This window comes from Mesoplodon mirus, assembly GCF_964341445.2.
Source record: "Mesoplodon mirus genome assembly, chromosome: 15".
Classification (NCBI taxonomy): domain Eukaryota; kingdom Metazoa; phylum Chordata; class Mammalia; order Artiodactyla; family Ziphiidae; genus Mesoplodon; species Mesoplodon mirus.
The window spans coordinates 65,608,011-65,624,051 of NC_138991.1; the positions used below are offsets into that span (position 1 = coordinate 65,608,011).

The window sequence follows — 16,041 nt, forward strand, 5'->3', positions numbered from 1 at the left end:
CGAGCTCAACCTCCATGTCAGGGTTGCGCTGCCTGCTGTTTTTGGTCTGTGGCGTGTCTGTTCGCTGTGCATCCCAGGTGTGGGTTGATGTGGCACTCTGGCCTCAGGCGCTGGGCCTGGAGGAGAGCCTGCCTGGGGCGGGTGTGGCAGGGGGGCAGCAACAGGGTGGGTGGGTGGGGCCAGCACCACCTCACCTTCCCAGGAGCTGCGGGAGGTGGAGAGGTCAATGATGACGAGTGACATTTCAAAGTGCCTGGGTGTACAGACGTCTCTTAAGACCCTGCTTTCAGTTCCTTTGGCTATATGCAAAGAAGGGAAATTGCTGAATCATATGGTGACTCTTTTAATTTTTAGGAACTGCCACACTGTGTTCCACAGAGACTGTACCATTTTACATTCCCACCAAAAGCTTACAAAGTTCCCTAGAAACAGAAAATGATTACCAACCAAAATTCCAACCCAGTAAAAATACCCTTTAGGAATAAAGGGGGAATTAAGACAGTTTCAGACCAACAAACACCAAGTTGTCAGCCGCAGCCCCTTTACTAAAGGACAGACATACTTAAGGGTGTTCTTCAGGCAGAAAGAAAATGCTCTTAGGTGGAAACACCCAATACAGGAAGGAAAGGGCAAGTATGTGGGTGACTCTGGGTGACTGCTGGCGGGATAAAGTAATACTGATGATGTCTTGTGGGATTTAAGACATTACACTGAACTAAAATCCAGGATAACAACAGCACATGAGTGTGTGTGGGAGGTGAGTGGAGTTAATTATTTTGGGGGGGCATGCGGGATCTTAGTCCCCTGACCAGGGATCAAACCTGTGCCCCCTGCAGTGCAAGCTCGGAGTCTTAGCCACTGGACTGTCCCTAGTGGAGTTAATTCTGACCATGTGTTGCCTGGGAACAGGTAAAATGCAATTAATTGGACCTTGATGCATCAAGGGTACCTATTATAATCTCTAAAGGAACCACTGAAAGAATAGTAAAAGGCTTACTTTGTTAGAGGGAGGAGATGGAAAATAAAAAATATTCGAAAAGAAGGCAAGAAAGAACAAAAGAAGATAGAACAGCTGTGACAAACAGAAAGCAAACAATGAGATGGTGGATCCACTCTCTGTAACCACACTGAATGCAACAGGACCAAAGGAAGCAATTAAAAGGAAAAATGGTCAAACTGGAACTTGAAAGGGCTAGCAGCTTACAAAGGACACACAAAAGTAAAAGGATCTAGGAGGGTTGAGTGTGAAAGGATGGAAAGCAAAATCCTGCCAGCAGCAACCCCAGAGAGCAGGTGACGGGGAGGCCGGACGGTCCCCGGCGGGCTTTTATTCTGAGGACTGGAAACTACAGAGAGCTTGGAGGTTTCCCTGGATGCCGCATCTGGGTTCTGGTTCCTGGCCGTCTTGTGGGGAGCAGCCCAGCGTCCCCCGAGTGACATTTCCCAGAACGTCCTCTGTCGCGCGGCAGCCTGCAGTGCCTCTGTCCTGAGAGCCAGCCTTCCTGTCCACGGTCAGCACCTCGCTGGTCTCCCTCCGTTCTGTTCTCTCTCAACAGCCCTTTGCTTCCCTTTGTTCTGCACTGGGAGCTGTGTACATAGTGGGGTTTGCTCTGTACTGGAGGCTGTGGAAAGGATCCATGTTTTTCCTGCTTATCGCCTCAAAGCTGGTTTTTCTATACGCGTGAAAGACGTGCCTGGGACCTGTCAGAGGAGGGAGCAGACGGCCCTGGTGTGTTGGCGTCGCAGGCTTGGTCCTGCCCTCGTGGGTGTGCGGGGTGCTGGCCACGATGTGACGGGGACACTGAAGAGCAGCTTAGCGCTCCCTGTGATCTGAGTTCCAGTACAGTGGCTGTTAATGGTGACAGTATTGGCGGTTTTGTTTTTAAAGAACCAGAGGAATAGCAGTGTCCCTGAGAAAGAGCATGATGTTGCAGACGTCTGCTCCGTGTCAGCGTAAACGTAGGACCAGGTGCGGGTCCCCGTCTGTGAACGTGTCCCCATCCCTTCCCATAAGCCTCTATGGTGCTGCCGCTGCCCTCATTTGGCCAGAACATGTTAGTGGGCTCCAGGGATGCCCTCAGGCTGCCTTGGGTGGGTCAGAAGGACCCTGGTGCGTGGTGACTGACCCTCTGCAGTGTCCCTCTGCGGTGTGGGGATGATGAGCACCTGATCCTGAGCTGGCGGGCGAGTTGTGTGCCACATCACCAGCCACTGCTGTGGCCTCAGTGGCAGAACAGGTGGGGTGCCGTGGCTGCACTGTTTGTGCTTGTGGCCCCTGGGGAGGTGGGCCGCTCCTCTCCAGCTGCGCTGCCCGGCCTGGCCCACGTGTGCTGCATGACAGGTGTCCAGGACGGAAAGGTGCCTGGTCCTGCCGTCTCGTTAAAGTGCCTTTTCCTGAGTGTGTGCACAGCACAAACCAGGGCTTCCAGAGGTTCTGTTCTTCCGGTGGTGGGCGTCCACGTGAGGCTCCGTCAACTTAGAAGCGTTGTGGTCCCTTCCCCTCCCTCATCGAGGACACAAGTCCAGGGGACGAGGTGACTCCTACCATGTCCCTGGAGTCAGCGCAGCTGCTGTTCACGAGCGCCCTGACCAGAGCGAGGCTGGAGCCAGGGGCGTTTGCACGGGCTCGATGGGCCCCCAGCACGTCGTAGCCCTCGCAACCCGCGGGGACTGACCAGCGTGGCTTCCAGGGAGGCTCTGGGAAGAGGAGGCAGTGTGGAGAGCAGCAGCGAAGGGCCGGTAGGGCCATCGTGGGATGAGCAGAGCAGGATAGACTCCAGAAATCGATGCATGTGTTTGGGGAGTTAGGTGTGAAAGTATTCAGAACAAGGTGGATTGTGCAGTACTTAATGCTAACGGCTGGCTCCCCATTTTGATGCAAGGGAGTAGGTAGATTTTACACACACATATTTCAGGTAGAGATCTAAATAAAAAAAAAACAACTATTGAAACATTTGAGGAAAAACAGAAGAATATATTTGTAATCTTTGAATGAGGAAAGCTGGCCTATGTAAGATACAGAAAAGTCTATAAAGTGAAAGATTGGTAAATCTGATTTCACAGAAATAAAAAACTTTTGTAATATCAAGATCAACATAAACAATGTTAAAAAGTGACATTTAGGGAGAAAATATTTTTCCCGTATATAACCAGAGGTTAATAGTAAGAATATTTAAAGGCATCTGTAAATCACTAAGAAACTCACAAACAGTCTAATAGAAAATGGACAGAGCTATGAACAGGTAATTTAAAGAGGAGGGAATTTAAGTGACACCCAAACCTCCAGCCTGACCACCAACCAGGGAAATGCAGACTAAACCCAGGTGTCAGTTTCTGGCTATTCACGTGACAAGTGGTGTTGGGTCCCACCCAGGGAGTGCTGGACTGCTCCTGGGAGGAAGTGGCCCGGGGTAGGGGGGGCAGCGAGACAGCCACTGTTAAACCCACAGGTCCCTTCACCCGCCATCCCCCTCATCCGTCCTGTGGCAGTTCTCAGTGCACGGGAGTCCTGGCCCACTCCGTGACCCTCTTGAGGGGGCCGTGGCACCAGTGCTGCGGCTGTGCCCGCAGGGTTGGGTGGCTTTACGGCTGATGAGCGAGTCTGCGGGCAGCGCTCTGTAGGAGCAGGGAGAGCAGAGCAGCCGTGCCCCGTTTCCAGTTATGTGCATGGAAATGCCAACCCAGATGACGCTCCGTGTGCTCACTTACACGTCTGCCTCATGTGGAGGGGAGATGTGGGAGATGCCCATCTCCCTGAGAAGGACAGCGGGGTGGGAGGCAGGGTGGAGACGCCAGCCCTTTCTGCTCCGTCTTCTGAATCGTTGGCGTCTGTAGTTGACATATTGGGATATCAGATGATTCTGAAAATGTGGATTAATGCACGAGGACATTGTCCGGCAGCTGCTAACGTGCTTCTTTGTTGGCAGGTATGGATCCTGGCGGGAGCCTGTCAACCCCTACTACGTCAACTCTGGCTATGCCCTCGCCCCAGCCACCAGCGCCAACGACAGTGAGCAGCAGAGCCTGTCCAGCGATGCTGACAGCCTGTCCCTCACCGACAGCAGCGTGTAAGTGCCCCTGCCTGGGAGAGCAGCCCCTAAGGGGCAGCCAGGCCCATCTCCCCAGAAGCTGTTTTGGGACCCTCACCAGTGGGGTGTCAGTGCATCTGCATTGCAGGGAGTGTCACTAGAAATCCTCAAGCAAACTGGAGCCAAGGTTTGTTGTAGTTGCTTCCCAGCAGGCCGAGGCTGCTGGAACCTTTGGAAGAGGGAAAGCCTCAGAGCTGCCTGGGCTGGTGCCCCAGGTTCTGGGTCTCTCTGGTATTCATGTTGGAGGCGCGGCCAAGGCGGGCCATCCCCAAGGGCGTCTCCAGTCCATCCTGCTCTGCGCTCATGCTCCTTTAATCTGGAAGCCGTCTCACCTGCTCAGCAGTGCTTGTCGTCCCCTCAGCGTGGTTCTGTACTGGCCCCCTGTGCCCGACAGCTTAGGGATGGCCACCAGGGGTCACAGGAGCCACATTGAGCCTCTGTGTCACTTGATGGTGACAGCTTCCTTCATCGTCCTCTCCAGGGAAAACCCTCCCTTGGGGGAAAGTGCTTGTTTCTGATACCTTTCTCTTTGGCTCAGCAGGTGACTTTGGGGACCCAGGCGTGCATCAGAAGTTTGATTGTGTCAGACATGCCCATGTCACATCAGGGTGTTGCTTGTCTGCCTGCTTGGGTCACGTGGGGCCCTGACTCCACCACCCATGAGTGTCAGGCTCGCCCGGCTTTCAGTCATATGCCGTTTGCCATCTGACCGCCACCGAGGGGAAGGTTCTGGCCAGGCCCAGGCCCAGGGTGGGAGGCAGCCTTTGGCTGTGAAGCCAGCAGGTGTGGGCCCGTGGCCGCATCCGCAGGTGTCCTGTCCCCACGAGAGCACGTGGGGTTGTGGCCCTGGCTGCTCTCAGCGGGTCATGGGTACTCTGCCCCCGCCCTAGCTAGGGTCTAGAGGTCAGATAGGTTTAAATAAAGAGGAAAAGCCTGCCGAGCTCGTCTTTGTACGTGAGCAGGCCTTTCCACGTTGAGGTCTTGCTCTGTGGGCCGTTTTCTCGGTATGTGCTTTGTGCTGCCTGTGTCTTTGTGCTGCTTTCCACGCTGCATCCCGCTGGACGGGATGGGGGGTCAGGCCGCTGACGGGACGGGTCTCTGAGCAGGTTCCTGCAGCCCCGTGCTGTGTGCGTCTGGCACCCTTTCTTTTCCCCTTTGGTGACCACACGGTGGAGGCGTCATCCCGTCAGGTTGAGCCTCTGTGGGGCACTTCTCATTCATCATTACCTTCTCCTTTGTCTTGAATCTTTAATATAAAATGCTGACATGTTTTTAACAACTTATTTGAAATTACTGGGGTTTCAAACACTACCTTCAATGAATATAAAGTATCACATAAAAGGGTTCCAACGAACTGCAGCCCTTCAGACCCCCGGGAGCAGCTGACAGCACGAGATCTGTTTTCCTCTTCCCCAGAACTCAGTTACTGCAATGACCATTAGTCTCTTAATTCTCTCCAAGAAAAGGACATGTGTTTGCTAAAGGGAAGATCTAAAAATTTTAAAATATGTTTTTCCCTGATGTTCTCTTCATCTTGGTTTACACTGAGACTCAGAAATGTAGGCATAGTCGAGAATTAGGAATGTAAAATTGTGGCAGATATTTGAATGTATATGAGGCAGAAAATAGGATCGTGTGTTTCATCTAAATTATTTCTGATGGCAACTCAGGGTCGCCTCCACCTGGTGAAGTGCTTCCTAGTCCATTGACTTTGGGCTTAGATTCTGAGGATGGTGCCTGATCCTCAGAAGCATATGGATTTTAGGTGCCCTGTCAGAGTACATGAGAGACAGACAAGTTGGTGGCTTGGGACACCTGAACAAGCCCTGGGACGTGTGAGGGCGTTCAGATGTACTTGACGCTCTTCTTCACTGATGCCTGTCCCCTGGAGCAGCCTGGCCCCGCTGGACTGCTGAGCCATCTGCACTGTGGCACCGCCTGGGACCCTGACAGCCAGAGACACCCGGGCACAGCACAGCCTCTCTCTGCCCTGCTCTGAACCTAAGTGCACCCTTTCCACCCAGCCTGGGGTGCAGCCCTGCCTGCCCGCAAAGCCACAGAGCTGTGGTTGTGTGTCTGCCCGGGATGGGGCCAGGACACACCGAGTGCTGTGTGCTTGGCGCCTTCGCTAGGCGCTCCAGCAGTCGATGCAGTGAGATCAGAATTGTCATGGCTGCGTGTTCACATCCTGGTGTCCAGTGAAAACAGCACTGCTCTGGCAGTATTTACCCTGTGGGCAGTGCTTGAGCAGGATGCAGGGGGTTAGGATCGCTGGCACAGATGTTCACTGCACCTGCCGGACAACTGGGAGGCTAGAGTCTTTCAGTAGCAGACGATTGGGAGGGCCATCTCTTCGAGCTGTTGGAGGTGGCAGCACGCCGCAGAGTCCTTCAGAGACAGAAGCGGGGACCAGAGAAGGCTCCTGTTGGCCACTGTGCTCCCCGGAGTAGCTTTCAAATGGCAGGAGAGAGCTGCCGAGTTCTTAAGGGGCAGCACGTGTGCAGTGAGCTGTGTGTTGGAGCTGCTACTTATCTTGAATAAGTGCTTCGTTATTTTAAAGACAGTATGTAATTTAAAAAAAATTTATGTATTTGGTTGCTCCAGGTGTTAGTTGCAGCAGGTGGACTCCTTAATTGCAGCTCCAGGACTCCTTAGTTGCGGCACATGGTCTCCTTAGTTGTGGCATGTGAACTGTTAGTTGCGGCATGCATGTGCAAACTAGTTCCCTGACCAGGGATCAAACCCAGACCCCCTGCATTGGGAGTGTGGAGTCTTATCCACTGCACCACAAGGGAAGTCTCAACAGTATGTAATTTAATTTTTATTTTTATCTTAATCTTCAAAAGGGTTTATAACTAAAATTTACATCAAGGAAACTAATTTGAGCATTTGACAGAGAGATTACACTGCATTACCAATTTACCTTGGAAGAAAGCAGAATATAGGAACCTTGGAAATCTCTTTCAACGGTATCTAGATTGTCTTGGCCACCCATTTTGCAGCCCTCCAATGTTTCCAGTTCATTTAGAGCACCCCTTCCAGGTAGGCACACCATATCCTGCCTGGGCAGTAAAGCAGGGGTCAGCACACATTTTCCATAAAGGATCACGAATAGTCTCTGTCCCATGTTCCTCCTCTGCTTTAAAAATGTAAAAGTCATTCTTAGCCCATCACACCTCAGAAAAATAGGCTGTGCTGGCCCTGCTCTAGATAAAGCCAGCTCAGCTGAATTTGGTTGAGCCATTCTATTTGTGCTCATGCTGGACTGTCTCTCTCTCCTGGACAGGGATGGAGTCCCACCTTACAGGATCCGCAAGCAGCACCGCCGGGAGATGCAGGAGAGCGTCCAGGTCAACGGGCGCGTGCCTCTACCTCACATTCCTGTAAGTTCGTCTGCACAGCCCTCGCCCTCCCCGTCTCCGAGTTTGGGGCTCACCTGCCCTCCTGGACCCGTGCCCACCCGTTCTCTCCACTCTGACCAGGCTGCTGTGGCACTGGCCTGGCTTCCTAGGAGCTCAGCTCAGGTCCAGGCACGGCACACGGTCACAGGCATTCTCGCCCTGTGGCTGGAGGGGGCAGCGCCCGCACAGTCGGTACAGATGAGCAGGGACTGCCCTCCTCACAGCCTTTCCCATCGTGTTAAGTGAGGTGCTTCTCCTGGAGGTGGGAGAACCGCTCGGAGCCTGTCACTGGCTCGATGCCCAGGCCTGGCCAGACTGGCGGCCAGCAGCTCTGTGGGACAGCGTGGCAGTGCCCCCGTCCTGAGCACCCATGAGCACTGCTTTGTTCGGGATGAAACAAGGCATCGGCCGCCTGTGGCTGAACTGTGGGGCATCCTGACTTGAAAGCTGCCTCAACTTCACCTCTTGGATAAAAATAACAAGGTGATAGTGCTCCTCCTGATCGTGGGCACTGGGGACCCTCAGAGAGCCCAGTGCAGGGTGGGGCTGGGCAGAGAGTTCCTTTGCTGATGATGGGAGGGATTAGCTGTCCTCGTTTGGACGCGTTGACTTGGAGTGGGAAAGACCTTGCAGGGAAGATGTGGTCTCGTCGCGTTGGTGCACCCACAGTGACTCGTGTCTTCCTGGCGGTTTCTGTGCAGGGAAAGCAGATGCGTCTCAGGATTGTTGCACACATCTGCCCTCCATCAGGATTCCTTGGTTAGAGTCTTTTTACTTTTCTGTAGATGCTTTAATGTCCAAATAAGAAAAGTGATATGGTTGAGAAGAGGGCATTTTGTCACCTCCCAGCTACCCCTTGGCACAGATGCGCCTGAACCAGGCACCGATGCTTAGGGACAAGTGGAAGACGCTATGAGGGCTGTGTGTGCACGTGTGTGTGTACATGTATGGGTGTGTGCATGCGTGTGCCTGCCTGTGGGCAGCCTCCTGGGGAGCGCTGAGCTGGCTCGTGTCTGGAGCAGCCTGGGCCTGAGCCGAGGCCGTGGCCACACGTGTCCTCTCTGCTCTTTGGACCAGGCTGGGCAGGGGCACAGAAGAGGTGCCCAGCATCTTGTGTCCCAGAAAATAGGGGTGCGAGGGGACATGGAAGGGGTCACAGTCAGTACCGTGGGGTGGGGTCTGTGCGTGGATGCTGACGTGACGGGGCGGTCGAGCCCGTTGAGGAGCAGGGTGTCAGCATCGTCCCCAGTGTGCCCTCACAGACCACATACTCCCGGGGGAGAAAGCTGCTTTGTGAAAGGACCTGCCTGGGCTCCTGCGTCCGCGACAGGACGTCAGAGCTACCCCTGCGAGGACATAGCCTGAGCCGAGGGCCGTCCTGCACAAGAACTGCTCTTTAACTCTCATAGGTCACGGGGTCATGAAAATCCCATGTGGACCCAGCTGAGGCCACCGCACCCTCCAGGGTGAGCCCAGGGAGGCGGGTCGGGGCTGGAGGTGCTCACGTGGGAGAGTCCCTGCGTGTAGGAAGCACGCCGTCTGCTGTCAGATCCAGAAAAAACGTTCTTCGTGTTGTTCTTGCAACTTGTCTGCAAGTTTAAGATTTTTTCCAAAATAAAAATTTTTTAATTTGAAAAATTAAACAAAGTGTTAGACAAAACCTACAGAAAGAGCCGGAGTAGCACGGGGGCGGGTTGTCTGCGTGCAGCACTGAGAGGGGCGGAGAGGACAGGGTGGCCCAGAGCCCATGTGCCGCCCGAGCAGCTTCCAGAATCAGAACAGCGGTGCCCTTGGGTCCCAGAAGGCCCTTGGCGGGCAATCCTGCATCCTGAGGGTCTGTGTTTCCTGGCCCTGCACCTTGAGCCCAGATTCAAGAGAACGGCCGTGCCGGGTAATTGGGGGTGAGAGGAGAAACACCATGAGTGGCCTGCAGTCGGGGGAGTCCTCCCTGGGGTGTGGCTGTCTACACGCGGGGAGCGGAGTCCCTGCCAGGGCGAGGGCTAGTCGGGGGCTGGTTGGCAGCTGTGCTCAGCCAGGCCATGTGCTCGGGGCAGAAGGTGCAGCCGAGTTTTGTTCAGTGATGTGGTTTGAGGTTCAAGGTGAAGAGACTTCAGCCTCATCTACCACGACTCACGTGGACGCCTTCGCCACCAACGGGAAGAGAACGCTGCTTCGCGCCTCTGTTCGCCAGCGACGTGTCTTCTGTGGCTGGTGCCCCGGGAGCCCGTGCACATTTGTTTGATTGTCGGACCGGACGCTGGGTGGTGGGCGGAGGTGGGTCCAGGGAGCTAGGGCTCTTGTTGCCGTTGCACGTCTTTTTTGGGAGTTGCCATTTTTCGGGGGGTCTACTGCGTTCAGGGCTCCTCGCTGCGAGACGCACGGGGGTTTGGGGAGGCCAGTGGAGGGGACGCATGTGGGTGACTGTGTCGTGGGAGAGAGGTGCCAGCGTGTGGGGGAGCCTGTGGCCCTCCACATGTGAAGTGTCTGGTCCTGAGATCCTTAAGGCTGAGGGAGGAGCCTCTTCTTTGTTGGCCTTTTAAATTCCTCAGAAGTTTCACATTTTTATTTACTTGAAATATTTTCCTTTGTGTTTTTTTTTTAATTTCTTCAAAGCTGGAGAGGTTACCGTTCTTCCATGAATCTGATAATCATTGTAACTTCTGACAGCTTTCCTATTTTCGGAGTCACAGCTGCACAGCTTGGAGGCTGTTTTCCAGAATGGACTCGCTGGATCTCGTCAAGAGCTTTTTCCTTCTGCTCTTGTGCGGTCAGAACCGTGCGCTCTCACCATCTGGATGTCGTGCTGGTGTCACAGCACTCTTGGCTCAGTGCTCCCTGCCCCGGCTCTCCTGCCTCTGGCCTCTGACCAGCCGGCTTGGTGGGGCCGGGCTGCCCTCAGGTCCCTATGGTATGTCCCAACGCCCGCTCTTGAGGACTCCTTCCAGGGCCCGGCCTCTTGGCCGTCCCACCGCCCAGTTGTCTGGGGCTCATCATCCACACCCACCTTCTCTCAGGACCTTCTAGAAGTGCTGGGCACCCTGACTGCCCTTCTTGGGCATGGCCTCCTTGGCTCCAGGACAAACCTCTGCCTGGTGTTGGGCACTGCCTGGCCCTTGGCACCAACTTCTCCGCCTCTGAAGCATTGGCCTGTGTCCAGGCGTCTTCGAGCCTGTCCTGGTCAGTGTCAGCCTCAGTGGCTTGTTTCTGAGCCCTTCATGTGACATTCTTCCCTAATTTTACATATTTCTGAGGAACCAGGAACTGTTCTCACTCCTGTCTTGTAGATGAGGAATGGGTGTGCAGATCCAGACCATGTCCAGAGCCCCCTGGTGGGAGGGCTGTGTGGGCACCAGCTCCACCCAGGCTCCCACCCCTATCCCACGGCTTCCCGCCTAGCCTGCTTCTGTCTGGACGCCAGGGTTCTACATAGCCACTGTCGACCCAGAGGTCAGAGAGGGCCCCTGTGCGCCACCCTGTCGCCAGGCCCTTCCAGGCCCTCCCTCCCTTGGGTCTCCCCTCCCCCTCACCAGCCTCCTCATGCAGCACTCCTGCCGCTCCCATCCCTCCCTCACTTAGACCTCAGTGGCTTAGATTTTTAAAACATGTTTTGCTATAGAGGACGTTTATTGGGACAGCTGGTGAAATTGGAATAAGATCTGTGATTAGATAAGAATATTGTATCAGGATTTTTTTTTCATAATTGGTCTGTAGCTAGGTACAAGATCGTCCTTGGTTTTTGTTAAATACGTTCTAAAGTGTATAGGAGTTAGCAGGCACCACCCGTGCAGAGTGTTCTCTGCTGGCTCAGGAAAGTGTGTGCGTGTCTGTGTCTAGGGGAGAAAGTGACAGCAAGTGTGGCAGGTGGCAGTGGGCTGGGGTCCAGGTGAGGGTGCACAGGAGTTCTTCGTACTCTTCTTGCAATTGTTTTGGATTTGAATTATTTCACATTAAAGCTAGCTACTCCCCACCCCCGCAGAAGAGAAAGCTATCCAGTGTATTGTTGTAAACTGCATCGCGGAATTATGTTCTCTGAAAGGAAGAGCCATCTGTCATCCCACCTCTCCCTTGACTCTTTCCTGTACCCAAAGTTTTGTGTCCCTCATCCCAACATCAGAGCCCAGAGCCTGGTCCACGCACACCTGAGTGCCGGGCACTGCTGCCCCCTTGTGTGCAGGGCGGGCGCTGCAGGGAGCGGCCAGCCCTTCTGGCCCGTGGGCTCGTCCTGTCCTCACTGGTCTTCGCAGCTGTAGCTCTCCTGCCACGCCTCTGCCACGGCCCCAGCCGCCCTGGGTCCCAGCCTGGGCAGTCACGAGAAGCGCTTCTCTGGGACGGGCCAGAAGCTCTCGGGGTAGGCGCCCCTGGGCTGAGGGCGCCGGGGTGGCCTTTGTCCCGGGGACGCAGCTCCCGGCCTGCTCAGTGTCTCCACCCAGGGTCATGCGAGGCGGGAAGCGGTGGTGTCTGCTCGTTCTCACTGCTGGGGTCAGCTCTGGGTGGGGGAGAAATGGTCTCTGCATTTGGATAAAATGCAGGCCCCATGTTCTCTCCTCACCTGCGGCGTGGCAGGGCCACCCGGGCGCGGAGCAGCTCCACACTGCACGCACGGCTCACCAGCGGCGTCTCCTTGCAGCGCACGTACCGAATGCCAAAGGAAGTCCGTGTGGAGCCCCAGAAGTTTGCCGCAGAGCTCATCCACCGCCTGGAGGCTGTGCAGCGGACGCGGGAGGCTGAGGAGAAGCTGGAGGAGCGGTTGAAGCGCGTCCGGATGGTGAGTGGGTCCCATGGCGGGGCGCCACGCCGGGTCTCCGAGGTGTGTGACCACACTCAGTAGAGTTTAGGGGGCCTTCAGGCCCTGAGCTGCTCCCACCAGGGCCCCCCAGCACCTCCCCGCCCCACTGGATCATGCTCCGCCCCGACTTGGGGGCTTATGGGCAGCTCTCCCATGACACCTGCTCCCAGACCCAGGCCTGGCCTGCATCCTGCTCAGTGCCCTCCCTGCCACGCGGAGCTGAGATGCCCTCACATGGGCAGGAGGGGCAGGAGGCTCCCACTTGTCACTTCCGAGTGTAGAGTGGCTTTTAGGTCTGGACACAGGCTCTGTTTTGTCTTGTTTTCTGACCTGCAGCCTTGTTTGATGGAACTTTGGAGGCTAAGAAGTTTCATAATATTTGTAATTTATTTGCTTTAATACTTTTCTGCCCATAACTGCCAGAGATACCTTGCTTTTGTTGCCCTGGGCGTGTCATTCTACTAGACTCGTTTCCACACATTCAGGGCCTCCGTGCAGAGGTGCTGGTGACAGGCGTGCCCCTCACATGCCCTCTCTGTGCCCAGTTCCCCTGGACTTAGTGGGCCTCAGTGCTGGGTCCCACGGGCCTTTGCTTTTTCTCTTAGAGCAGAAATCTATTCTCTTCTCGATATTTTGCCCAATACCTGAAACTCAAAAATGTGACATTTCCTGAAGGAGTTGTTTCTCCACCTGATCTTCCTATTTAATATACAGGACCTGAGCCCTCGCTGGACCCCATCAGAACCCTTGGGAGGGCCCTGCTGTTTCAGTTCCACGTTCCCCGGGTGGGCCGTGTGTACAACAGTCTGGAGGCACTGCCATCAGGGTGGACATGGGGCCTGGCACGTGGTCACACCTGGTGGTCCCCTCTCCTCCACCTGCACCCGGCTCCAGAGCTCCCAGTGATGCCCAGCCCTGAAACAGGGGGCCTGGCTCCCCCATCTTCCCCCGTGGGGAGATAGCAGGCAGGTTTCCCATAGCGTGTCAGAACCTGGGACCCCTCACAGCACCAGAAGGCAGCCCTGAGAGTGAGACGCTGGCGGGCGGGGCTGTGCTGCGAGGAGCCTCAGGGAGCCTGCTCAGCCCTCGCTCTCCTCTTCCGCCCGCATGGCAACCGCACGGCCCTCACAGCAGAGAAGGTGTGGCCTGAGGGCTTCCCCTGAGCTGACCAGCTGTCCTCGCGTGGCCCCCGAGGTCACCCGACAGGCACCCACCCTGCCGGCTCCCGTGACTTGGTCTCACTGCTTGGGAGGGAGTGGCCAGCAGGGCTGGGGTCAGGGGTTGAGTTGGCTGAGCTGCTCTCGTTAAGTCCATGAGGCCTGTGGAGGAGCTGAAGGGACAGTTAGGGGCATGGTTTCCGCCTCCTGCGACCCCGCTCTGAAAAAACGAACACGGGGGAAGGGGAAGGGTAAGCTGTGACAAAGTGAGAGAATGGCATGGACATATATACACTACCAAACGTAAGGTATACAGCTTGTGGGAAGTAGCCGCAGAGCACAGGGAGATCAGCTCGGTGCTTTGTGACCGCCTGGAGGGGTGGGAGAGGGAGGGTGGGAGGGAGGGAGACGCAAGAGGGAAGAGATACGGGAACAGATGTATATGTATAACTGATTCACTTTGTTATAAAGCAGAAACTAACACACCACTGTGAAGCAATTATACTCCAATAAAGGTGTTAAAAAATCACAACAACAACCAAAGCAAACACAGATCAGGGTCCCCGTGGAGTGCAGGAGCTTCGGCAGGAGCTTGGCCCCGGGTCACGCGTGTGGCGAGGCCGCGTCTTCCTCGGCCAGCAGCATTTCCACGGCACTACCTCTCTGTGAGGCAGCCCCGAGCACGTCGCTGTTAACAGCTCTTAAAACCAACGTGCTTAGGACATAACGTGTGTAACATTCCGTGAAAGAAGTTTAAGAAAGTGAGAATTCACCACCTTTTCATTGCGGACTTGAGCTTTCGTAATCGTTCTGTTAAGCTTTCAGTCTTGGCTCAGGGGCTGCGTGTGCTTGTGGTCCTGGCAGGTCAGCATTCTGGGCGAGACATCCTACAGGCAGCTGCAGCTCTAGGTACTGAGTGTGCTTTTCTGACGTCTGAGTCTGAGACTCTTTCTCTTTGTGGCCTCCCTGGCAGGCGCTTGGTGACTGTGCCTGGAGCCCATGAGCTCTCACGGGAGGGGCTGGACCAAACAGTGTTCTCTGATTTCACAGAAAGTGTCCAAACGAATGTCTAGTGTCAGTTCAGGAACTGGTCGGCGGGCACAGGGCCTCAAGCTCAGGCAGGCTGCCACTTGCAGTGGCCGTTGGCCATTGGTGCCCGGCCTCAGGATCACGTTCTTAGGCACACGGCTGCTCCGATTGGTCTGCTCCCACAGGCATCCCTCGGTCCCCAGGGTTGTGGCACCCTGCCCAGCAGCTGGCAGTGTGGTCTTGAGTCTCTTACTCCGTGTGACTTTGTAAGCTATATGAATCATGCTATAAGTGAGAGAGTCCTTATTTAAGAGGAATAACTACATTATTTTTATTTTTGGCTGTGCTGCGCAGCTTGTGGGATCTTAGTTCCCCAACCAGGGATTGAACCCAGGATTCTGCGGTGAAAGCGCCAAGTCCTAACCACTGGACCTCCAGGGAAGTCCCACTACAGATTTTTTAATAACTTATTTTCATTGTAAAACTTGGAAAATAAAAACAAAATAAAACGGGCTTCCCTGGTGGTGCAGTGGTTAGGATTCCACCTGCCGATGCAGGGGACACGGGTTCGTGCCCTGGTCCGGGGGATTCCCACGTGCCGCAGAGCAGCTGGGCCCGTGAGCCATGGCCGCTGAGCCTGCGCGTCCGGAGCCTGTGCTCCGCAACGGGAGAGGCCACAGCAGTGAGAGGCTTGCGTACCGCAAAAAAAAAAAAAAAAAGAAAACGAATACTAGCAGCTGAATGGTTACGTAAATCTATAATATCAATATTATAGAACTCTAAAATTGAATTTCTGCACATGCAGAGCTATTAAGAAAAACTAGATGTCAGATCCGTAGGAATTTGGAGGTTCCCTCTTGCTCTCTGCTGCCCTAGGTGACTAGTGTCAACACTGCAGTGCCCTGGGGAAGACTTGGCGAGGAGTCTCCCAGCCCTTCATCCCTGCAAAGCACAGGGGTCGGGATGGGGACACAGGATGGGGCGCAGGAGCCCAGGGGTCTGAGGCTCTGCCAGGGCAGCTCCCATCTGTGCCCACAGGGTGTGTGCTCCCCCTCCATCCATCCCTCTCTCCCTGTCTGTTCTCTTCAGTACCATTTTCTATCCTGAGTTGCAGTGCCCACAGCTGACGGCATGTCCGAATGACATTTAGGTACTTTTGCAGTGGTGAGTTTTGTGAACTCCCAGAGGTTTTTTGTGTTAAAGTGCAGGGTGGCTTAGTCGCCCATTTTCTCAGTTATGACCAGACATACTCAGCATTCTGGTTTGGACAAATCAATAAGACGAGAAAATAAATGTGACTAGTATCTTCTGGAATTAAAGTGATTGAATATTTATGTTTATAGATGTGGTTATGGTAATTCTCAGAGAGTCAAAGGAAATTCTATTAGTTTAATGTCAGAATTTATTAAGACACCAATAACAAGATAAGCAAAAACCAAGAGCTCTTCTATACAAGGGCAACATTCCCTTTGAAGATATGATGGAAAATATGGCAGTAAGATTGAAGAATAGGAAAACTCAACTGAAAAAAAAAAAGAAAATTTTTATTGACAAGCATAAAAGAAAGTAGAACCAGTGCC

General features: G+C 54.4%; 1 protein-coding gene across 3 annotated transcripts in view; it reads left to right on the forward strand.

The window, feature by feature from the left end:
* Window positions 1-16,041, forward strand: part of AXIN1 (axin 1) — a 58,299-nt gene that overhangs the window by 33,393 nt on the left and 8,865 nt on the right. For all 3 annotated transcript variants that reach the window (XM_082644416.1, XM_082644418.1, XM_082644417.1), the window contains exons 3-5: window positions 3,927-4,067; window positions 7,375-7,471; window positions 12,117-12,254. In XM_082644416.1, the coding sequence (XP_082500542.1) occupies window positions 3,927-4,067; window positions 7,375-7,471; window positions 12,117-12,254 (376 nt within the window). The remainder of the gene's footprint in view (window positions 1-3,926; window positions 4,068-7,374; window positions 7,472-12,116; window positions 12,255-16,041) is intronic.